At 36.6% G+C, this 26,346-nt stretch overlaps 1 protein-coding gene across 1 annotated transcript in view; it reads right to left on the reverse strand.

The window, feature by feature from the left end:
• The window catches only part of LOC129952383 (uncharacterized), a 67,855-nt gene extending 50,875 nt beyond the window's left edge, over window positions 1-16,980 (reverse strand). The window contains exons 1-2 of the mRNA XM_056064938.1: window positions 16,827-16,980; window positions 16,648-16,757 (exon numbers count right to left, since the gene is read on the reverse strand). Coding sequence (XP_055920913.1) covers window positions 16,648-16,757; window positions 16,827-16,851 — 135 coding nt within the window. The 5' untranslated portion in view covers window positions 16,852-16,980. The remainder of the gene's footprint in view (window positions 1-16,647; window positions 16,758-16,826) is intronic.
• Between the last annotated feature and the right edge of the window lie 9,366 nt (window positions 16,981-26,346).

A 26,346-nucleotide genomic window follows, 5' to 3' on the forward strand; every position in this document is an offset into this window, starting at 1 on the left:
TGCACTTTTTGAAAATTACATTCTGGTGAGTATAATTTATATAAGAAAATCTCCTTGCAATCCTATTACGACCACGTCATGATGTTCACCTTCAACATGTCTTCCTCTATCCAATCCAAAAGAGGTTTTTACACAAAATTTTACTTCCTATACCTTACCTCCGTATACGAGTATGTATGTGCTTATATTGGTAGGATGGTTTGTTTATACCTTCAAGGCACGTAATATAATCGCCTCATCTTGGTTGCATAAGATCCAGTTTTGCATATCGCACCTTCCTCATGTTGGAACATAAAATACTTCGACTCCTTAAGAACAAAATGTGGTTGTCTCACGTACCATCTCACCATAAAAGAAAAGTGTACATCATATTTTTATACATCCTTGTGCAAAAAGAAAGAAAAATTGGAACAACTGAAATGGAGCTCAAGCTGTCGTGCACTTGATTTCGTTGCACATCTTTAAGCCGTCCCATAAACAAAACTGACATTATGCCCCCGATTCTATAATCTTTCACCACACCACAAACAGCACATTTTGCTAGCTTCCACTTATGAAGCTCCTACCCAAAAGAGGGAAATTAAGTACAAAAACAAAACTCATATAAATGCGAAATAAGAAAATATCGCGTTAAAAGTTTTGTTGTTTTTGTTTTTACTTCGTTTTTTTATCAACAAAAAGCTGAAGCCGACTTGCAGCTGCCAGCAGCTGCCCTCGCTCGCGAATCCAACAATGTGGTGATAACGCGCTGCACTATGATGCAGCCAGCACTAGCAATCCCTTTTCAGTGTAAGTGCAAAATGGTGCTCGTTGAAAGCGGCCAAGATAAGTGTTTCCCGAGCCCACTACGGCAATATCTGAATATCTGAACACCAAATACCCCCACCTATGTATAGTATATATCCCAGAAGCTATGGTTTCCATACCCACTCGAGTGGAGTCTCGAAACCTCAATCGAATTCCGCGAGGGGAAAAGCATCTCGATGCAACCGCCACCATCAGAGATGTTAAGGTCCCCCCACAGCTCCACCAGTCACACATAAAAAACCTCACATTAACGTGAACAACGTCGACGATGACGACGATAGCTACAATGGCTACGATGCTAGATGCTATTCACTAACTCAACCCGATTGGCGTAGAATCACCGGTTGCCATCAGCCAAGCGTTACCAGGCTGTAACCACACAGTGTGATCCGCGATGCAGATGAAGGGCGGAAAGCAGCATAGAGCAAGTACAGCATCAGCAGCGCAGTAAAATATGTGTCACGTACCGCCAGACTGTATGTCGCCGTAGTCATCGTCGTCGTCGTCGCCATGTTGTTGTTGATGCTGGGTACTGGCATCGGAGTAGTCGCTCGTCGTCGTCGTTTCATGTTTCACAATACGTATCGCAATTATACAACTGCAAAGCGTTAAAGCAAAAGCATTCGTCGACGATAAAAAAAGTGGGAACGGAGAAGAGGGAGATTATAAAATAGACGGATATTTAACCAACATGCACAATGCCCATCAATGTGGAGGCACTAGAGCAGCCGGGGAAGAGGTGGACGAGACGCATTGAGGAACTGACAAGGGACCACGTGAGGCTGGGAGAGCATGATGTACAAACGTATAGATTCCATCGTATAATAACAATTCAATGTTTCGCATCGGAAAACTCGTTGCAGCATATTAAAGCTATAACATCGGCAGCATACAGAAAAACTTGATGTTGCTGCTACTGCAGTTGCTGATGTTGCATCTACAGCAGACCACTTCACATGTGGCCTGGCCATTGGTAGAGTGAATGAGTGAATTAAGGTGGTACCAAAATATGTACGTATACGTACGTAACGCAACGCATATACATAGGTCCTCATCTGAACGGAAGGTTTCTTGTTCCTCTTTTGATCTGTACAGAAGTCGTGTATTTAGGAACAAGTATGTGCCAATATAGTGGAAGTAAATCCGATAATAGTTTCAACAACATCAACATTAACCGATGCGACGCTGCCAAAAAGCAGTCGTTCAACCGATAATGATGGCGCGACGACCGACGACCGACGACGTACGTTGACATCGAACATCGACGAACGCATGATGAAGCCAAGAGACAATTATTTTTTTTTTGTCTTGTCATGATGGCCATGATTTGGTCAACTCGCACATGAGTTGAGCAAGATAGGAATTTCAATTAAGATTTAATTAATGAGAACATGTTTGTGACGAAATGTGTAGTAGGTTAACATAATATCATTGGTTGATCTATAGTTAAGGATATTGACTATGCGATTCCTAGAACTTAAATAAACTATTTAATAGGTAAATAGAGCTGCGCTTTGCTACTGTAAACTTAATTCCCAAGGCTGACGAAAGTCTATAATAATAGTTTAAGAACAAATAATGCACAAGTAACGAGAATGCTTCAACGAAATAGTATTAAAGAAACTTTGTAACCTTTGTTCGCTGGAAAAACAATAATTCTTCATCTTAAATCAAACTTTAATACAATAAGGCTTCAAACTTATTGACCTGTGTAACTCGTACGGGTTAAGAATAGAAACTGGTACAAGCTTGTCAAATATGGAAGGTCAATTAACTTTTGCCAGTGGTCAGGGAAGCTGTGTGATAGACTTCAGTCTCGTAGGCTACGAATGGAATGAGCATATGATTGACATGAAAATAGAGACTGTACATGTACAGTATTCAGACTACTTTCCAATGATTATAACGTTCGGACTGATTTCCAGAGTCCAAGGTTATAAATTCCCTAACGAAACTGAAATGGAAAGCGGTAAACGAGATGAAATAACAAGCAAGGCTTGATATCTCACTGCTGAGATTGTGATCTTTCCAAGCTGGATAAAAGTCGTATCTACTGTAGCTGACAACAGCAAAGCCCGGGAGAACTTCATAGAGCCATGGTTTGATGTAGACTGTAGAAAGGCACGGGAATTATCGTTTAGCTGGCATAGAGCATACAGATATTCGAATGATGGCTACTTCAAAAATCAATATTTGTTTACTAATAGATCTTTCAATGTAATATGTAAGCTAAAGAAGGCAGCATTCTTCGATGCTGAATCCAAGAGATTAGCGTCTTGTAAAATCGGAAAGGAGTTTTGAAACCTGCAAAGCAGCTGAACGGAAAAAAGTTTTCAATCCATTTTAGTATAGGTTCTGACCAGCTTGCAGATTACTTTCAGAGTTTGTTGAATCCAACAGAAGGGAAACTTATTATTCAATACGCTACTCCGGGTTTTAAAAATGAAACTCTTGATGCTGCAATAAGGCACAAATGAGCGATTTCAACTGTAATGGAACTTAAAGATGGGATAGCATGATGACCAAATAGCATACCATTAGAATTTCATAAGTATGGCACAGCAGAGCTAATCAATCGACTGACAACTAAACATAATAATGTCATGGAAATAAAAATGATACCTCTAGAATTCAAGGAGTCCATCATTTTCCCGATTCATAAGAAAGGGAGGTTGGCCGAGGTGTTTAATTATAGAGGAATATCCTTATACGCTGGTCTTGCAAAAACGTTTTAATAAATGGATAAAAGACTGCACATTAATGTACAGAGCAGAGAACACAGCACCTTGAGCGACTAGACTATGTAGGGTGATAACAACACAAGACATTAATACAAGACAGAAGGACAGAAGAGAAAGAACAACAGACAGAAAGAAAGAATACATTACAACAGCACGCGGTCTTTCTACTAATAACGCTCAATGATGCTTCATTTCGGTGATCGATGGGAACCGAAGCTTTATCAGTGACCCGTGGCCGTTGCCCTAGAAGACAACAAGCTCTTAAAGCAGGTTCAAGCAGGCTTTAAGACAGATTATTCGACGGTTGACCAAATTTTTACCCTTAAATGTATCTCAGAAACATTCCTCAATAAGGACAAGAAGCTATATAAGTTTTTCGTTGACTTTAAATCTGCGCTTATCTACAAGCTGTATAGTAACGGAATGTCATGGAAGTTCAGGAGAGTTATTCAGAATCGAATTACCGATACAATTGCTAAGGTATGGAATTGAAGATCTTACAGACCTCTTACCAGGTGGCATAGACTTCGGGGGACTAATAATAAAAGAATTGCTATTTGCGGACGACATTGTTCTTTGTGGTGAATTTTAATAAGTCCAAAATTTTGATTTTTAAACGACGAGGAGGTGGCAATTCAGCGAAAGAAAATGGTTCTAAAATGGAGAGGTCATTGAAGTTGTCACGGAATTCGAATACCTTAGAGTTTACTTACTTTACGAAAAATTTGAGGATGAAAATTAATCTTAGAGAGAAACTAGCTAAGGCCAAAGGTGTTATTAGTGCAACTTAAAAAAGTAAGTTAAAGATATATTAAGCGAATTTTTAGATGTTATTATGTTGGAATCAGGATTATCTTCTACATACATACGAACCCTAAAAATGCAAGTCGATTACATCTTGAGAGTAATGAAGATGAGCAATAATAGGCCTCCAAAGATAGCAGCGCTTCAAGTAATACGAACCTAAACAAGTTGGTGTGATGACTGGATTTGGAAAGAGAATGTGGAATGGAACTTAACCTTTTGTGTAATAATCAGGATGATTTGAAAGCTTCTTTATACCAGCTCATTTCCGCAGTGGACATAAAACAACGAGACAAATACTTGAATGTCGCCACAGGATCTATATACAGGCAGCTCTTCTGTCAACTTAATCAAAACTTGGAAGAGAGGAATTATTTTAGGGACGATAATAGCATTGTCGAAATTTCAATGACGGCTAAATTCAGAGTTGAAGTTATGCAGCTGAATTTAATACCTTATAGAGAAGCCTTACCAATTCTATACTTATTATGCAATTTTAAGGAAAGACAGGATATTTAACACTTTTTTTTATAAAATGTCCAGTTCTTAAAGAAATATATATTTTTGGTAGCGAAATACTGACGCAAAATCAAGTTATACTCTTTCTTAAAAATATGGAAGTTAAACAATTATATCAATTCTGCAGGCTAGCTCTTCTCTATAAAGCTAGAATTATAAATGAAAGTTTTTAAATACATTATTGAGCTATGTTATCTTTTTTATGATTTGTCAACTAGGCAGACGGCAGTAAAGCCATGATTTTTGTTTTTTTTTTGTTTGTAAGCTTTATAAAAACTTGTAATTAACTTTATCAAAATAAAAACCAATCTAATCGAAATTCAAACTTATAAAGTATAAAGGCTTTAGAAAAAGATGATGCAGTCCAAAGACTGTATGGATCATTTAACTTAACTCAAAATATTGTAGGTCAAAAACAACGTATTCCAAAATTCTGTATGTAGAAAATACTGTATGATTAACGTTTTGTAAGTCAAAATTTTATGGTTGGTAAAGGAAAATGTTGTAAGACTATTTAATAAGCTGTAGTGAGGCAACAGATTTCAATTGACAGTATTTGGAAATTAACAGTTTAAGACATTCAGCTTTATAATTGAACCTTTTCCGTAAGTACCATTAGGAATTCTAATCATAAAGAACTTTTAAATACATTCATAAATTGCCACGCCGGCCGTTTTGAACAGTACTTGCATCAAAAGGGTTCACTTGGGCGTATACGCGCTTTTTTTAATTTTCAACTTTTATATAAATAGATATTAAATACTAATTGGAAGTACTTTGATACCAGGACTGATATTTTCGGATGATATTGTTTTTCATCTGAATCGGTGGAAGAATGCAGCGTATACTGAACAGACTGAAGACATACTGTGAAAATTGGAATCTGTCAGTTCATTTACAGAAGTTATGATATTTCGGACGAAGAATTAGCTATAAAGCAGATATCACCGCCATCCAGGAAATACGATGGGATGGATTGGGCAAAAGGAGGATGAAAAACTGCGATATTTACTATGGTGACTGCTACCACAAAAATTAACAGCGCTTATTTGGATGCGGCTTCGTCATTGGAGCCAGACTTAGGCAAGAAGTCTTGAGCTATAGGTGCATCAATGAGCGCCTCATGACCATACGCATCAAGGCTAAATTCAGCAACATTAGCCTGATATGCGCGCACGCGCCCCCAGAAGAGAAAGACGACAACACCAAAGATATGTTCTTCGAGCTCCTAGACAAAACAATACAAATAGTCCTGGGCGATTTTAATGCCAAGCTAGGAATGGAAGACATCTTTAGTGGAATAATCGGGAAGAACAATCTGCACGACAACACTTCCGACAACGGATTCAGGCTCATAGATTTTGCTGCGGGGCGAAACATCATGGTAGCCAGTACGCGTTTTCTACACCTCAACATCCACAAAGAAACTTGGACTTCTCCAGACCAATCTACCGTCAACCAGATTGACCATATTGCAATCGACGCCAGACACGCTCCCAGCATCATGGATGTACGAACTTTCCGAAGAGCTAACATTGACTCGGACCACTACCTCGTTATAGTCAAGGTAGCAATTCGGATATGTGACTAAAGCCCATCGCCAACAACCTGATAGGTCCTTAACAGTGGGGTTTTAGACCAGGAAAGTCCACAATCGATCAAATATTTACACTACGATGTCAAAAAATGTTTTAGACAAGGTGATGCGCTGTCATGCGATTTTTTTTAACATCGTGCTTGAAAGAATAGTGCAGAGCTTACACGTCAACACTAGAGGCACTATGCTTCAAAAGTCTGTCCAATAACTACCATATGCTGATGACATCGACATAATTGGAAGAACTCAGCTTGATATCAATGGGGCTTTTGTGAGTATTGAGGCAGAGGCTGCAAAAATGGGTTTAACGGTTAGTGAGGCAACACAAAGTACAAGCTGTCGTCAAGAAAGGACATACAACGTCTTGGTCAAAACGTGACCATCGACAGACGTAACTTTGATGTAGTCAAGGACTTCGTTTACCTAGGCTCCGCTATAAACGCAGAAAACAACACCAGCGCTGAGATCAAACGCAGAATAACTCTTGCTAACCGCTGTTTCTTTGGACTAAGAAAGCAATTGAGTCGTAAAGTTCTCTCTCGAGGAACCAAAGTGTTGCTATATAAGACCCTTATCATTCGCGTCCTACTATACGTTGCAGAAGCATGGAGTATGGCAAAAGCGGAAGAAAGCACATTGGGTCGTTTCAAGAGAAAAGTTCCTTGTGTGATCTACGGTCCCGTAAAAGTTCAACGACTAAGATGGCTGGGTCACGTAGAGCGCATGGAAACCAATGCTCCTGCCGAAAAGCCTTCTAATCCAGACCCAGAGGACAGCGCAGTAGAGGAAGACCGCGGATCAGGTGGCGCGCACAAGTGGAAGGTGACCTCACCCAACTTGGATCACGAAACTGGAGACATCTACAGAGGGACCGAGCTAGATGGAGAAGTTTGCTGGGTGAGGCCCTAGTAAGTAAGTAAGTAAGTAAGTAAGTAAGTAATTTTTGAATGTTTTTTAAGTGTTTTTGTTTTGGTCTGGATATACCTTCAGAAATAAAAGTTTGCGAGACTATCAGCAGCTATCGCTAAAGTTCAATAATGCGTTTCCAATTCCTCTTCTCTTAAAAAAAATTATTTGGACCATGTATTTTTTTCCACTGTCCTTATTACCAATTTTTTACTTTGTTTGAATTGCTACCAAGTCAGTCCAATTAACTTTTGTCAAGTAAAATCTAAATTGAAGTAATTATGCACCAAAACGGTTCATTCATGCATAGTCATTCCAATTTCGTAGTGGAATTTCTTGAATAAAATCAAAAAGCAAATTCGTCATCGAAAAGTCATACAAAAGGTATTTAATTCTTCGGCAAATTGCTTTTTTTTGTTCAATTAAATACATTGTTAAAAGTAAACTGTATCATATAAAGCTTTCTCTCGGACCACCCATGAGTCATGCATCAAAATAAAATTGTCCTGCAACAATATTGAACGCAATAGACCGTAAATAACTGTATGTATCGATAAAGTAGCTCCCATATACCGAGCACTTAATAATAACACGGGCAGAGACCAAGAGAAAACCTTTACTTCATATTTTCATCTTCTGTAGAACAAGTCGGAGGACACACATATAGCCAATATAAATCCGAATTCCGGGTCGGAAATGAAATTTATTTGGCTAACTCACCAAGAAATATGCGAAATTATTATCCCATGTAAACCAAAAGGGACATACTCGTCCTCGTACCACACACACAATACACGAAGTTATATAAAAGACTCCATCGACCGTATAATAGCACAATGCCAATGAAATCGCCTTAAGATACCGCTATATATGCAATAAAAATAACAAATGTTTCCTGAGGAGCTCCTGCGGTGTGGTTTGAGAGCAGCCCCAAAGGAGAAGACAGAATCCTGTGGAGTTGCACTTCTTCTTCTTCTTCCATCAGCAACATACCACACCACTTACATTCCAATATGCATGGTGGTGGTATATGGACGGAGTGGGCTAGAAGTTGAGTTCGTATATTTTTGTTCTGGTCTTCAAAAAGCTGAAGCTTATGAGGAAAAGTGCTATAATTCAGGACTAAGTGAAAGAATTCAATGGGCCCAAAGGACAGCTTCCTCGAATCGAGTATTAATATTTCTTATAAGTTCTTGGCCTTCTCTCTTGCAACCTACAAACATTTTTCATACATATATAAAAGACGAGGAAGAGCAAAAGCACATCTTGACTTGATGTGATTAATTGCTTAGCCAAAGGAAGACATATCAATGCCTTTTGCTTTCTATACATATGTACAAAGGTATAAGTATGGCGTATGCTTTAGTCAGGCTCCTCCGGCTCGGTTGCCTCCTGTCTAAAATTGAAGAGAGTAAGTGTCGTCCAGCAGTCACACTTGATTACATGCAAACAAACAAATTATTTTGTGTACGTACAAAATGGTCGGTCTTTTGGAAAAATATCCATCTTCCTTGTCTGGGAATTTATTTTTTGATGCTTCCTATAAAACTTTATCCTATATAGGACTGTATATTGTACGACTATATTGTTCATATGGAAGATAGTTGGTTGCGCTGTGTTGTGCTATTATTGTCATTGTTTTCTTTTGGGGAAAGAAGGAATCTTTTTTGAAAAGGACAACAACGAAAGATCTTCCCAAATGCAAAAGTCATTTCGACGACAGAAATTGTTTGTATATTGTGTTTCACACTTAACAACAGATTAAGGCAAATTAAGAGGACAATGCTCTGAAGGATTAGAGGTTGGAGTATATGGTTTAAGAAAGTTATTTGTTGTTTTGAAAGAGAATCTTTTTCTTCGAAAAATAAAAAAAACTTAAATCTTGATGTAATGTGTCTGATGTTTTGAAAGTTTTCAAATTAATGAAGAATTCAGTTAGAAAATTGTGTGACTTTATACATTTATATAAGTATTCAAATAAGTTTGACGGTTTATCACGGTTTTTTATTAACTTCACATTGGAAAGTTTTGATTTGTCAAACTGAAGAAGTGAACATCCCTTGATATCTCTACAGAATACGAACTAATGATATCGTGCGTTATGAACCAAGTAACCAAAATAACTTCGAGCTAGAGAATATTGAATTTGGTGTACCACAAGAAAGAATTCTAGGGCCAACCTTATTCCAGTGGACATCAATATTTAAACCTTACAAACTAAAACTTAAATAGTGTTCCAATTTCTTTAAACTGTACATAATGGCGTACTCCAATACCGCGAAATATCTTGGAAAAACTTTCGATAAATGGAAGAAGAACGTCTCGGCTCAAGAAAAAGAAGAGTTAATGTTGTATAGAAGTTTGTGTTTTTCACATGTACTGTCTCTTGCGAAGAATTGACAAATCCTGCAAGAGTAATTCTTGGCCGTTCGGATTTGGTATACAAATTGTAGGTCCCATCTATCTGTGACATGGTTCGTAAACAGGTATGATTGAGATTTGTAAGGCACTAGGTAATAGTTCCCTAAGGTTTGATTTGCCACCTAATTTTTTGTTTCTATTCAGAACAACCCAATGTTATATAACCATTAAGACATTTTGGCATCCAACTATGTGACTGTAGAGAGAAAACAAAAGCTTGAGCCATTTAAATACCTCTTTGTATATAGGAAACAGCGATCTCTATCCAGACCTTCCAGTTTAAGGAAAAGTTTAGTAGGTTAGAATTTTAAGACAAAAGATCATTTATGCAAATAAGAAAGAGTGTGGGAGACAAAACAGAGCCTTGTGGCACACCAGAGTTTATTTCGTAAATATAAGATTTGAAGCCATCCAGTGCAACATTAAATGAACGGCGCAAAACGTAATGTCTAACCTAACAAAGAAAAGATTTATTTACATATCAAATGCTCGATGCCAAACTCTATGAAGTGCCTTGAAAAATATCAAATGCAATAACCTTTTAATTTAATTTAATCGGTGAGATAAACCTTCACATCACTAGTGGACCTATTGCTACGAAAGCCGTATTACCGGTCATAAAAAAGCCATTGATCTTCCAGATATTTCTTAAACTGATAATTAGTCAGCGTTTCCTTGGCCTTGAAAAGAAGGGACGATTTTGAACTTGGTAATGATTTAAAAGAAATGAAGAGAAATGAAGAATATATTTTGTTATGAGAGGTATAAATATTGATATTATTATATTGCACAATATTTTCTCCAATATTGTGCAAAATAATAAATCTAAGCCTAACCGATGCAAAAATACCTAAACATCTTAAAACTGCTGTTGTAAGACCGATCTACAAAAGTTTATTGAAGAACCAACTGACAAATTAGACCGATTTCAATACTCCTGTCCTCGAAAAATGTCTTGAAGGAATAGTTGTTAACAGATTGCAAAGTTTCATCAAAAAGCATTTACTTATTAACAAAAGTGAGTACGGGTTTCAAAAGAGCAAAAATACAGGACAACTGCTCTCTGAATTTGCTGACTGTATAAACGAGAGCTTATATTTGGGGCATAATGTACTTGTACTGTTTATGGATTTCAGCAAAGCTTTTGATACACTCAACCATTCGAAACTTTTGGAAGCGTTAGTGAGAATAGGAATAGGAGGAAGGTTGGCTGATTGAATTTCGGACTATCTTCACAATCGAAAGTTCTCCGTCAAAATAAAAGATTTTAACAGTGAAGAAAAGAATGTCGAATATTGAGTTCCACAAGGATCTAATTCGGGACCGCTTATGTTCATCCTTTATACCAACGAGCTTCTTAGTGTTTTCAAGTTAAGTATCCCGTTTGCTTTCGCTGATGACACTGCAATTGTTGTTTGCGGTAGGTCTCTGAAATCGGCCACAATGATAAAGCGAAACGAATTCGATGCTGCTGTTCGATGGTGTCACGATAACGGATTGGTAATAAATGTTTCTAAGACTAAACTTATGCATGTCCGAAGTCCACATGTTAAAAAAACAGACAAACCAATATATTTCAGGAATGATCTCTATCCAATCACGCCCACAACATGTATTGAAGTTGTTGAACTCTATAGATATCTTAGAGTTGTTATTAATTGCCATTTCCTTTGAGACAAACATATAGACAGCTACGTACTGATCTAAAGAAGAGTCTCCACGCACTTTCTCATTTAAAGTACCATACTACTGAGGATGTTCTGAGACAAATTTATACGCTTGGTAGAGTCAAAGCTGAGATATGTCATAGTCGCTTGGGGAAACAAAGCACCAACACACATACAGAAGCTTCAAAAACTTCTAAATTCAGCTCGAAGAATAAAACAAAAAAATAACAGACAGCAAACTGAAAACAAATTCCGAGTACTTAAAGTCGAGAAAATTTTCAAGATGACCACAGTACTAGAATATCATGGCAACAACCGCTTTATTCGCCCAATTCAACATCAACTTATATTTGACTTAGTAGATAACAAAGCTTAAAAAAAGATGTCTGTCATTTAGGTGCCAACTTCCTAACGTTCATTATTCTTTTTTCTATCATTCAAACGTATTTCAAAACCAGGAGAGATATCGACTTTAAATAACTTGTTTCTTAAAGTATGAACTAGAATATATTTTTGGACCACCACAAAAGGTGGTTGGTGATACACATACCGAGAATATCGAGTTGTTCAGTTTCCTTGATGCAAGTGCCATTTATGGGTAATGGAAATGGGGAATATCTCGCTTTAACGATACAAGACAGCATTGCGTTTTCGAAGTAATGCTTCCACGCGGTTTCTTATTCCCCATTGTACAATGCTATTTAGGTCGGAATTTAATGAGCTTATCATATTTTGTTTTAGCAGTTTCACATCCGAAGAATAGGGGTGTGAATCTGAAAACGAATATAAAAATCTAAGAGTACTATCGTCAGCGAAACAATGTATTGGATTAGATGTTGCAGACAGGAGATCATTAATAAAAATGAGAAAGAGTGTTGGAGATAGAACAGAGCCCTGGGGCACACCAGCATTTATTTTGTGGTTTTCAGACTTGAATCCATCCAATACAACTTGTATTGAACGGTTCGAAAGGTAATTACTAATCCAATGAAGGAGGGATTCATGCAAACCGAAAGCACGCATTTTCGATAAGAGAGCCTGATGCCAAACCCTATCAAATGCTTTTGAAATATCTAGTGCAATAATCTTACTTTCTCCAAAACTATGTAAAGATTTGTTCCACTGTTCGGTGAGATGAACCATGAGATCACCAGTGGACCTATTGCTACGAAAGCCATACTGTCGGTCATTAAGAAGCTTCCGTTCTTCAAGATATTTCTTGAGCTGATAATTAATCAGCGTTTCCATGACCTTGGAAAGGAGGGACGTAAGTGCAATCGGTCGATAATTCGAAGGTGAGGAAGATTCGCCTTTTTTGGGAATAGGCTGGACAAATGCGGTTTTCCATCCACTCGGAACGAGACCTGAGGAGTAGGACAGATGAAAAAGCTTACGCAGTGGTTTTTCCAGCGTTGAAGAACACCTCTTCAGAACAATAGCTGGGATACCATCCGGACCAGCAGATTTATGTATGTTAAGATCTTTTAGGACTCTTGCTACAGTACGAGTGCGAAAAAAGATTGGTCCCATAGAATCACTAACTCGCTTAAGTACAGGCGGAGTCATAACACTCACTGGCAGCATTGTATTGGTGGCGAGCAAAGAGATTTGCTTTCTCTAAAGAGCTAACAAATAGAATGTCATTCACAACAAGCGTAGGAACCGAGGAAGAATTCCTCATATTTTATACAAATGACCAAAAATTTGTACTGCCTTTGGGACATTGCAGTATTTTTTGCCGTAAATTTTGGTCATGTAAAAATTTGGTCCGTCGAATTTGGGCGTTGCATGCCTTAATGTCTTGTTTAAACTTTTTCCGGCTTTTCCTCAGTACGATTGGCTTTATGGCAACGGAAACTTACCTCTTTGGCCCTAATAACCTCTTTACAGCTCGCATCAAACCATGCGTTTTCCTTGAGTCTGATACTTTTAACCCTGTTCGGTATAAAAGTTTTCATTAACAGGAGAATTAAACTTGTTATCATATCAGCGCTGGCGTCAACGTCACTTCCGAGGAAGCATAGTGACCAGTTAAACATCCTAAAATAATTATTGAGACCGTCCCAATTGGCTTTCTCGTATTTCCAAACGGTTCTCTTAAAAGCTCTTTCTTTAACTGAACAGTTTTGGCACGAGGAATTTGCTGATATGACACAATGGTCAGATGTGCCTCGAGGAGATAGAACACTAATAGTGTACTTACTAGAGTCAGAAGTAAGAAACAAGTCAAAGTGTTTTTTGCTCGACCTACCACGTCCGATATTAGAGTAGGCTCGTTGACTAGCTGAGTTAGGTGGTTTAACTCAGCGAAGATCTCAGCACACACTCCTTCTGGTGTTGACTGGCCCGAATGTTGAAGCCATAAAGAATTGTGTACATTGAAATCGCCCGTCACAACGATTTCAGTGCGAGGATAGGACGAAACAATTCTTTAAATGGAATCAGACAAAGCATCAAATTCACGAGAAGTTGACACTCTGTCTAAAAGAATAATGGCACCAAGTTATACCCTTGAAAAAAGAATTCAGTGGGATCGGAATCCTCACCCATTTGGGTTTCACTCAATGCCAATACAGCTGGATTGTTAAAAGCAGTTTGGGAGTACACGGAAAGAAAATTCGCTCTAAGCCCACGAATATTACAATAATCTACGCTGAAATTTCCAGCCATTGCAAATTAAAACCAAAACAGACAAAGACTTTGAAAAAAATATCACTGAGTTGAACCACAGAATGCTATTCGATACACGCCACTACTAGTGTTATGCCTTAGTAGTGACAAGAATCGAATCCGGCCCTGTTTATGCAAAACAGTACAAATTTTGTTGTCAACAATCTGATATCTAATGCTTTGTAGATTTTCTTACCAAAAAATAGTTTAAATAATTCAAATCGTTTTCATTGAACAGCTGATTGTTGATTTAACGTTTTGGAATAAAAAATAATTCCACTTAAAGCGTTTCGTTTTCCTTTTATTCCCATCTGTCAATTTTACTTTCAATGATCAATTCTAACATCAAATGCTTAATTCTAATCAGGAAATGTTTGTCCAATTTATCAATGAAAACTGTCAAAAAATCCCAATAACGGAAACCAATGACAACTAAACGGCCTTTAGGGCATTTGATCTTAGAATTGATCATTAGAAGGAAAACTGACAGGTGGAAATACACAGGAAATGGAACGCTTTCAGTGAAACGATTTTGTTCCTAGCTATGAAATTAAAAAAATCAGCTATTCATTGAAAACGATTTCATTATAGTTTTATACAAATTAAATAAAAGAAAAAATCTGATACCTTTATTTTGATATCAAATATAACAAGCTTGACTTTCTTAACCATTTTTAAATCTCGAAACAAAATATTTAATCAGGAAAACGAATGATAGCTTTAACTGGCACATTCAGGCCTTGAATCGATATAAAAAAGAAAGATCTTAGTTTAAAATATTAATAATGGAAAGAAATATGTATATATTTTTTTTAAGCGGTGTCGACTGTAATTTAAACTCAACTGGGTGGAATTTTTACTCTTTGCTGCCGAGAAATTCCAAAAATTAATAATGGGGCCTTATGTCATCATGACTATAATTGCGTATTAAAAAGAAAAGACTTCATTAAAAAAAAAATATTTCACCCAAAGCATTTAATCTTTCTTGTAATTACCATATAATCAACTGTCTATTAAACGCAACAACTTATGGCCTGTGCTTAATCCAATCCCCAAGCCTCCACAGGTATTATATGAATTAATCTTAATACTCAACAAATATGGTAAAATTGCTTTGACATTTCCTCTATTACTATATTTGAAATAATACATTTCTATAGGATAGGTGCCTCGCTATCTAATTCTCACATCTAATTACAATTTACAAAAGAAAACACCATCGACATCGACTAAATAATGAACTTATACGATACGATACGATACGATATTAACCGCAAGAGACATACCGAATCGATTCAAAATCGTTTTGCTGTAACAAATTACTGCGCATGGAATTGCCAAGTAGAAACACAAATAAACCACCTGCAAAAGTTGCAAGTTCCAAGCACCACCATGACAAGCAATTGATCGATCACACAAAAGTCAAATAAAACAAATCTCCATCTCCATCCAGTCAAGAGGCAGACAGACTGAGCACTACAAGATAAAGATAATCCCCTTTGCAGCTTTTTATAAGATTGTAGGCATACCTTACGACGAGTACTTGTGGCGAGAAGTGGTTTGGATTGGGATTGGGCTCGAGATTGGGATTACTCAGACCGCCAGTCGCTGTCTGACTAACTCTCAATCAAATAAGATCAATCGAGTAATTGATATTCGTGTTCGTTCATTATATGTTCTTGTCCCGGTCCCTGCAAAAGTTTTGAAGTATCATACCTGAGTCTACACTGACGACTGACGAAATGACTGCGCCACCCGCCACCACCGTTTGCCACCGACCACAGCCACCGCGGCCGCCTCGAATTGCTTTGTTGCAATTCTTTCAAAAATCGAATTGTGCAATTATCGACAATTATGGATCTTGTAGCGATATTGTCCGGCTAGCCGCCGTTGTACATTCATATACAAGCCAGATTACCCATTATCTGTGCAATGATCGAAACAAATCGGTAATCAGCTTAAGTTGGACAATTGACGGCAAGCGATGACGATGACGGACGCCTAAAAACGTAGTATACCTCCGAATACTCTCTGAATCGTCAGCGTGCAAATTGATCAAAATAGGGAGTGGAGAGTAAAATCAAAATTGAAAAGTCGTACACACAGGCCGCAGCAACGGCGGCGATGACGGCGATCAACCTTAAGAAATCGACTGCAAATATACGACTTCAAAAGTCAAGGTAGTCACGATTTTATCTTATATACCATGATGTCTTCTCTCTAACACAGATCGTCATCATCTTCGATTCGATTGACCTTGAAGTCTCGATTGGATTCTGATTCTGACACTTGAGAGCTGTCATTAGAATCTTTTTCAATACCATAACAATTATTACCTGCTACATAACATAGGTAGTCGATTCGTATTATTTCGAGATAGAGAGGGGTCTTGGCTTGGTTTGGCTTGACTTTGCGAAGCACCATTTGAATTAGAAAATAATGTTAATTATATTGTTTTGCAATATGGGGATCAGGGTTGGGTTTAATTTAACGTTTGAATGCTTTTAACACTCACCTTGACATTAAGATGGATGTGATTTGCTTCTTGGACTCGTGCAAAATGGCCTTTTCCAAGAACACGTCCTGTCATTGCATAGTTGCCAACTTTTATAAGTTTCTTATTACCTTAAAATTGTATTAAAGAAAAAAGTAACAATAAACAGGGTCTAAAAGGTTAAAGGGTAAGAAACTTACATTCATGATCAGTTGTACCTTTCATTACTAGGGAGGCAAAACTTCAAAAAAAGTAGAAGCTACAAAAAGTCGTCAAATGTAGCGTGAAAATTAAAAATATGTTTTTGTTTAAAAAAATTTGGGAAGTGACATATTTGGCAAAGAAGAAATTTTGAAACTTTCAAAAATCTACTTCATTTACAACGAAATTCAAAACAAAACAATTTGTTCAATAGAAAGTCTTATTGAACTTAAGGCTATAGCACTTTATGATCTTTAATAAACTCATTTTTTATCAATTGGTTTTCCAACTATAAATGAAACCATCAACGAAATAAAAACCACATTTTCGACAAGTTTTTGTACAAACGCTGTTCTGTGGCGAAAATTCTTTCCCGTGTTATGTACCTGGTTCAAAATAAGATTAAGACTAAGACTAAGACTAAGACTAAGACTAAGACTAAGACTAAGACTAAGACTAAGACTAAGACTAAGACTAAGACTAAGACTAAGACTAAGACTAAGACTAAGACTAAGACTAAGACTAAGACTAAGACTAAGACTAAGACTAAGACTAAGACTAAGACTAAGACTAAGACTAAGACTAAGACTAAGACTAAGACTAAGACTAAGACTAAGACTAAGACTAAGACTAAGACTAAGACTAAGACTAAGACTAAGACTAAGACTAAGACTAAGACTAAGACTAAGACTAAGACTAAGACTAAGACTAAGACTAAGACTAAGACTAAGACTAAGACTAAGACTAAGACTAAGACTAAGACTAAGACTAAGACTAAGACTAAGACTAAGACTAAGACTAAGACTAAGACTAAGACTAAGACTAAGACTAAGACTAAGACTAAGACTAAGACTAAGACTAAGACTAAGACTAAGACTAAGACTAAGACTAAGACTAAGACTAAGACTAAGACTAAGACTAAGACTAAGACTAAGACTAAGACTAAGACTAAGACTAAGACTAAGACTAAGACTAAGACTAAGACTAAGACTAAGACTAAGACTAAGACTAAGACTAAGACTAAGACTAAGACTAAGACTAAGACTAAGACTAAGACTAAGACTAAGACTAAGACTAAGACTAAGACTAAGACTAAGACTAAGACTAAGACTAAGACTAAGACTAAGACTAAGACTAAGACTAAGACTAAGACTAAGACTAAGACTAAGACTAAGACTAAGACTAAGACTAAGACTAAGACTAAGACTAAGACTAAGACTAAGACTAAGACTAAGACTAAGACTAAGACTAAGACTAAGACTAAGACTAAGACTAAGACTAAGACTAAGACTAAGACTAAGACTAAGACTAAGACTAAGACTAAGACTAAGACTAAGACTAAGACTAAGACTAAGACTAAGACTAAGACTAAGACTAAGACTAAGACTAAGACTAAGACTAAGACTAAGACTAAGACTAAGACTAAGACTAAGACTAAGACTAAGACTAAGACTAAGACTAAGACTAAGACTAAGACTAAGACTAAGACTAAGACTAAGACTAAGACTAAGACTAAGACTAAGACTAAGACTAAGACTAAGACTAAGACTAAGACTAAGACTAAGACTAAGACTAAGACTAAGACTAAGACTAAGACTAAGACTAAGACTAAGACTAAGACTAAGACTAAGACTAAGACTAAGACTAAGACTAAGACTAAGACTAAGACTAAGACTAAGACTAAGACTAAGACTAAGACTAAGACTAAGACTAAGACTAAGACTAAGACTAAGACTAAGACTAAGACTAAGACTAAGACTAAGACTAAGACTAAGACTAAGACTAAGACTAAGACTAAGACTAAGACTAAGACTAAGACTAAGACTAAGACTAAGACTAAGACTAAGACTAAGACTAAGACTAAGACTAAGACTAAGACTAAGACTAAGACTAAGACTAAGACTAAGACTAAGACTAAGACTAAGACTAAGACTAAGACTAAGACTAAGACTAAGACTAAGACTAAGACTAAGACTAAGACTAAGACTAAGACTAAGACTAAGACTAAGACTAAGACTAAGACTAAGACTAAGACTAAGACTAAGACTAAGACTAAGACTAAGACTAAGACTAAGACTAAGACTAAGACTAAGACTAAGACTAAGACTAAGACTAAGACTAAGACTAAGACTAAGACTAAGACTAAGACTAAGACTAAGACTAAGACTAAGACTAAGACTAAGACTAAGACTAAGACTAAGACTAAGACTAAGACTAAGACTAAGACTAAGACTAAGACTAAGACTAAGACTAAGACTAAGACTAAGACTAAGACTAAGACTAAGACTAAGACTAAGACTAAGACTAAGACTAAGACTAAGACTAAGACTAAGACTAAGACTAAGACTAAGACTAAGACTAAGACTAAGACTAAGACTAAGACTAAGACTAAGACTAAGACTAAGACTAAGACTAAGACTAAGACTAAGACTAAGACTAAGACTAAGACTAAGACTAAGACTAAGACTAAGACTAAGACTAAGACTAAGACTAAGACTAAGACTAAGACTAAGACTAAGACTAAGACTAAGACTAAGACTAAGACTAAGACTAAGACTAAGACTAAGACTAAGACTAAGACTAAGACTAAGACTAAGACTAAGACTAAGACTAAGACTAAGACTAAGACTAAGACTAAGACTAAGACTAAGACTAAGACTAAGACTAAGACTAAGACTAAGACTAAGACTAAGACTAAGACTAAGACTAAGACTAAGACTAAGACTAAGACTAAGACTAAGACTAAGACTAAGACTAAGACTAAGACTAAGACTAAGACTAAGACTAAGACTAAGACTAAGACTAAGACTAAGACTAAGACTAAGACTAAGACTAAGACTAAGACTAAGACTAAGACTAAGACTAAGACTAAGACTAAGACTAAGACTAAGACTAAGACTAAGACTAAGACTAAGACTAAGACTAAGACTAAGACTAAGACTAAGACTAAGACTAAGACTAAGACTAAGACTAAGACTAAGACTAAGACTAAGACTAAGACTAAGACTAAGACTAAGACTAAGACTAAGACTAAGACTAAGACTAAGACTAAGACTAAGACTAAGACTAAGACTAAGACTAAGACTAAGACTAAGACTAAGACTAAGACTAAGACTAAGACTAAGACTAAGACTAAGACTAAGACTAAGACTAAGACTAAGACTAAGACTAAGACTAAGACTAAGACTAAGACTAAGACTAAGACTAAGACTAAGACTAAGACTAAGACTAAGACTAAGACTAAGACTAAGACTAAGACTAAGACTAAGACTAAGACTAAGACTAAGACTAAGACTAAGACTAAGACTAAGACTAAGACTAAGACTAAGACTAAGACTAAGACTAAGACTAAGACTAAGACTAAGACTAAGACTAAGACTAAGACTAAGACTAAGACTAAGACTAAGACTAAGACTAAGACTAAGACTAAGACTAAGACTAAGACTAAGACTAAGACTAAGACTAAGACTAAGACTAAGACTAAGACTAAGACTAAGACTAAGACTAAGACTAAGACTAAGACTAAGACTAAGACTAAGACTAAGACTAAGACTAAGACTAAGACTAAGACTAAGACTAAGACTAAGACTAAGACTAAGACTAAGACTAAGACTAAGACTAAGACTAAGACTAAGACTAAGACTAAGACTAAGACTAAGACTAAGACTAAGACTAAGACTAAGACTAAGACTAAGACTAAGACTAAGACTAAGACTAAGACTAAGACTAAGACTAAGACTAAGACTAAGACTAAGACTAAGACTAAGACTAAGACTAAGACTAAGACTAAGACTAAGACTAAGACTAAGACTAAGACTAAGACTAAGACTAAGACTAAGACTAAGACTAAGACTAAGACTAAGACTAAGACTAAGACTAAGACTAAGACTAAGACTAAGACTAAGACTAAGACTAAGACTAAGACTAAGACTAAGACTAAGACTAAGACTAAGACTAAAACTAAGACGATATCACATGGTTGAATCAACTTGTTGAACATTACTTACAACTATGATAATGAAGTCCGCACTTCTTGTAGCTGACTTTTTATAAAAGAGATTGGAAAGTTTTGTGTTTAATGTGGGGATACTGGTCCTAAATTTCGGAGAATGTTTTACAAATTTTTCTTGAAAATGCATTTCATTTTAGGCAGTTAAAAGCAGGAATTTGAACTCAACGTGTTTAAAATTAGCATTTCTTAGAAACCAATTAAAATTTTCCAAAATAATTAATTATTTCAAGGACTCTCTAGAAAACCTTCCCCCTTGTTCCCCAAAAAAGTTCCTCTTTCCTGTGTTTAATAACACAGAAGAAAGAGTTAAAATGAAGATAAATATATGTTTGACTTTTGAACTTCATATAAATTTTTTTAAGGCTGTTCCACACGCATTAAAGCTTTTACATCAATCGTACTCGAATGTGGTAAGAAAACACCTAAAGCAAAAATATTTTCACACGTGGGTTATTGACTTCCCATTAGATGAGTTCATTTATCATGGCTAAATTTTCTGCGTCAAAGAAGAAGAATCCAACGACCTCGAAGAAAAAACTTCTAAATGTCAAACCCGAGTCAATAGCACCCACTCGTGCACGCACGGTACCTAAGTATATCCCAACAAAAACATACCGGATAGTAGAATATTCCAAAATGAAACATTCTGTTTTTGAAAGACGGTACTATAAACTCGTATAGGTATAAGCATATAATATAAATACCATAAGTCTACCCCAATAAATTTTGCCAAAAGCTTCAAGAGTCTAGCTCCTTCTACCAAAAACCAAAAAAGATTTCATCATCATTATCTTGCTGGGAGGTAGGTACGTTCGTCGTTGTTCCCTTAAAGCCGTGCTCGATGGAAAAATAAACTTTCTATTTTTTCCTTTTCCCCGAATCTCAAACTCAAACCCGTGGGAGAATTTTCAGAACTTTTATGCTTTCATTTTTTTTTCATTTGGTTTGTTTTGTTATTCAACAACGACCGAGCGAGTGAACGAGCAAACGACGACGTTCTATGGATCGTCCCCCCTTAGCTCAGACCCAAGGACACCGACAATTTTCTTATTTTGTCGTAATCACACGCCAGGTCAATGCCTGTCTGGCCGACAATGTGTTTTTTGTGTGTGTTCATTTTCATAGCTTTTCCTGGGACATTTAGTGGAACTGGGATCCTTGCCTTTGCCTAATATAACTGTTTTCCACCCACTCACCGATATGACGACGACGATGAGGAGGACGACGAGCGACGAGCAAAACACAATTCACACGGTCCTCCGACTCCTGATGATGGAGAGAGGCGGAGCAGCAGAGGGAGGTGGTGGCGGTGGCGGCGCTCTATCTTTATGTTGTTTATTTTCCATGTTGTCGTGTGCAAGGACATGGAACGGATGTGGGGAATATCTGTTTCCTCGATACACCATCAGCTCCTAACTCCCATATTACAACAGAACATCAGAAGCCCCTCAGCCGAGTTCTGAGAATAGACTAGTGGCAGAAGGAAAGAGAGCAGTAGGAGCAGGAGTAGCAGGAAGATTCCTCATGCAGGTGCTACTTTAGAAGTCCTCGAACTCAAAAAGTAGATATTACAATCATTACTGTGAATAGTGAAGGGCTTTCAATATTTTGTCTGCTTCTGGCTGCAAGGACGATAGATTGGCTCCTATGATGATGAGCAAGGACGAGAACGATGAGAATGATGCTGGTTCTAAAGAAAGGTGGCATGGAGGTACGGTGCGGTAATAGTGACTGTACATTCATTCCATAGTCGTCGTTGCGTTCGTTGTCGGTCGTTGCCACAGTTAGCGTCTGCTCCTATATATGCTTTCAGTCTCGACTCGATACAACTCTTACAATTTCTGGGATTGGGTTTTGAAATTCCAGCAGATTGATCGGAATTGTCGTTATGTCGTCACTGTTGTTTGATGGTTTTGTGGCTACACTGACTGGCGCACATAACTATGTATGGTGTAGGAAGAAGTTTAATCTTCTAACATGAGTTATCACTTGGAATTAAGTGAATTATGGGTTTCGGTAGTTTGCTGCACAAAAGGGCATAGATTACTCGCTGATGGTTATGGGATGGCTTTGGCGGTGGCGGGCGGGCGGTGTTCATTTGTTAGTCGAATGGTTGATGGGTGGCAGTGTGAAACAAATGGTTTTTGGGTTATACTGAAAATGGTAATATGGTATCATGATGGTATCAAATCCTCTCTCTCTAACTCTTTTATGTGGTTTTTGGATACAAAATATGTAAATGCAAATTCGATCGTTAATTTTGGAATCCGTTTCGGTTATTTGATTTGCATGATTTTGGAAGAAAATGAGAAGGAAGGTTATAAACATCAGGTATCGATTTTGGAAGGTTAAATGTGTTTTATGTTTTGGTCTTAAAGTTTAAGAAATGATTTGATCAAAAGCGTAAAATAATAGAGAATTGTGTATTTGATCATTGTGTGAACATTATTTAAATTGGCGGAACAATTTTTTTTTTAAATTGATGATAGAGCTTATTTTACAATCTTGGTGGTCTTAGGTGTGGAAAGGTTTTAATACGGATGGTGTCATATTTCTAGTTGAACATTTAGGTATTCAGAAGAAATGCATAAATTTAAAATCTTTAATTTGAATTTAATTTCCACAAAAAAGTTACTCATACGCCAGAGTGTCACCACGGTATAGGTTGACAAATGATTAATTTTTTTAAATCTTTGTCACTAGACATTTTATGTATTGTTTGAAATCTTACTCTGCGTTTTAATAGACTCATTTTTTGAGGTTTTTTTTTCCAATCTTTTACAAATAATCTTAATCGGTTTCAAGAGACTCTTTGTACCGCAAACCAGATTTAAAATGATAACTAACATTTTATAATGTGACATGATTTTCAACTTTAATGTTTTAACAAAATACAAGATAAGTGTTGTTAAAAAAGCAAATAAATTAAATTGTGTTTTGAGGATTTCTCGAATGATATTAGCCTTTGTTTCCGAATGGTCGACATAACTTCGTTTTCTCAAGGTTTTCTATAAAAAAAAGACCAAAGCGGGAATCTTCAAATGACACTCGGTAAGAATCGGTACCGAGTAATGTGGGACTTTTACTGCACTCAAAACACCGGTATATTTCCTTTATGATATGACAAATCAAAAGCTTACTGCTGGCCCTTGATACAACTTGTACCCGTAGTCAGTATTGGAAATTATTAATTGTGCTTAAGTTAAGACATACGAGTAACAAAAGCCTTCAAGTCTCTATTTGTTGGTAGAACATTTTAATAATTAAGTTGCCTTTTTTATTGAAAATGTCGCTTAGGATAAAATGGAGGAAAGCGCTCGATGTCTATATCTGTTATAGTTGTAATACTTCCCCATATCTCATGGGGACCGGTTATTTTTAGTAGCCAAACATTGCCGTGAACATTTAAGGCCGTTTCATTTCTGAGTAAGTATGACTTTCAAGTCGCTGATTGTGTGATACAGCGTATTTTTTAACCACTTCTTTAACTATTTCAATTTAAAGAACAGGATGTTAATTGCTGTTTGTTTTATACCAAGAGACATTTGTTATTCCACGAAGGACTTTATTTTAAAATGTTTTCATTGGTTTAGTATTTGTTTTCCTTGCAATAGTTAGATGCCATATGAATGTTTTAACGTTTTTAAGTACTTGCTTGTAAGATATTAGGCTTTTCCGGATAGTTGGGTCAAAATCATTTTCTTTTATCCAGTACATTTTTCTGTACTTCAAGTTTGGTTACTCTTTTTCTTTTTAATGTTCTCTTTCTATTTATGCTTTACATTCAAAATCATTCCGAGGTATTTGGCAGGATTGGAGGTTCAACCAGGCTGAAACATTATTTTTGTGCATGTTCATAAAATTTATATTTGTCGAGTTTTATAAAAGATACAAGGTGGGTCCTAGGATACTTCCTTGTGGTACACCGGTTTCTTTTTTATTTAGTTTCGAGTGATTTTGGTGGTACTGTATTCTTAAGAGTCGGTTCGTAACACATGATTTCAGCATTTTCTAATACTGCTTGGGAAGCTCCCAATGCAGTTTTAACTCAAGTTCCAAGAGCCAAAGCGTGGAGAAAGTTGGAGCATGATCTAATTATATAGCCGAGCATTACATCCGTAATTCGATGTACTTATTCTATTGGGAAATGCTTATTTCTTAAACAATTAGTTTGGTTCAGAATTATTTAACTCAGTCTTTTCTTCAGCAGTTTTTCGAAAACTTTTGCCATGATTGGTCTGTAAGACGATGAGCAGCAATAAGATCGTATCCTGTTTTTTTTTTTTCATTATAAACCTTATGCGTCAGCATAATTTTTAACTTTCCATAGGAAATCGGTCCGGTTGTTTGTCAAATTGAAAATGTTGACATTTCTCGTCGCTATAAAATAAGAAAAATATATGTAACCTCGTGGGCTAAGAACAAATTTTGTGTTGATATACCGCCATACTGTTTCATACAGGCCAACTGTTTTGGCACTAAGTGAAACCCAAGTAGGAGAGGATTCCCGATCCTGCTGAATTATTTATGAATGGGTATATCTTGGTGCCTTTATTCTTCTCCCACTATGGCCTCGCCATATACGTTAGGAATGATGTTGCTTATCAGCACTTACCACAATATGGTCTTTGCACCAATTCCTTTTTTAATTATATGTTGTTTTAATTCTCCGTAAATAAGCAAATCATTCACTATTGCTTTCTTTGTCGAAGCCCAAATTTAGACATAGAATCAACTTCTCGTGAATTTGATGTACTGTCTGATTCCATCCAAAGAATTGTTTCGTCCTATCCTTGCACTGAAATCGTTGTTACGGGCGATTTCAATGTACACAATTCTCGAGCAGAAAACACTCTTGACTTGTTTCTTAACTCTGACCCTGATTAGTAAACTGTTAGTGTTCTATCTCCTCTAGAAAAATGTGACCATTGTGATCTTTTATACTCCTCAGGTCTCGTTCTGAGCGGATAGAAAACTTTATTTGTCCAGCCTTTTCCCAAAAAAGGCGAATCTTCCTCACCGTCTAATTACCGACCGATTGCACTTACGTCCCTTCTTTTCAAGGTCATTGAAACGCTGTTAATTTATCAGCTCAAGTAATGTCTTGAAGATCGAAAGCTTCTAAATGACCGGCAGTACGGCTTTCGTAGCAATAGGTTCACTGGTGATCTCACCGAACAGTGGAGTAAATCTTTACATCGCTTTGGAGAAAGTAAGACTATTTCACTTGTATTTCAAAAACATTTTATAGGGTTTGGCATCAGGTTTTCTTATCAAAAATGCGTGCTTTCGGTTTTCATGAATCCCTCCTTCATTGGATTAGTAATTACCTTTCGAATCATTCAATACGAGTGCTATTGGATGGATTCAAGTCTGAAAACCATAAAATAAATGTTGGTGTGCCCCAGGGCTCTGTTTTATCTCCAACACTCTTTCTCATTTTTATTAATGATCTTTTGTCTGCAACTTCTAATCCAATACATTGTTTCGCTGACGATAGTACTCTT

The sequence above is a fragment of the Eupeodes corollae genome, chromosome 3 (genome assembly GCF_945859685.1).
Source record: "Eupeodes corollae chromosome 3, idEupCoro1.1, whole genome shotgun sequence".
Classification (NCBI taxonomy): Eukaryota; Metazoa; Arthropoda; class Insecta; order Diptera; family Syrphidae; genus Eupeodes; species Eupeodes corollae.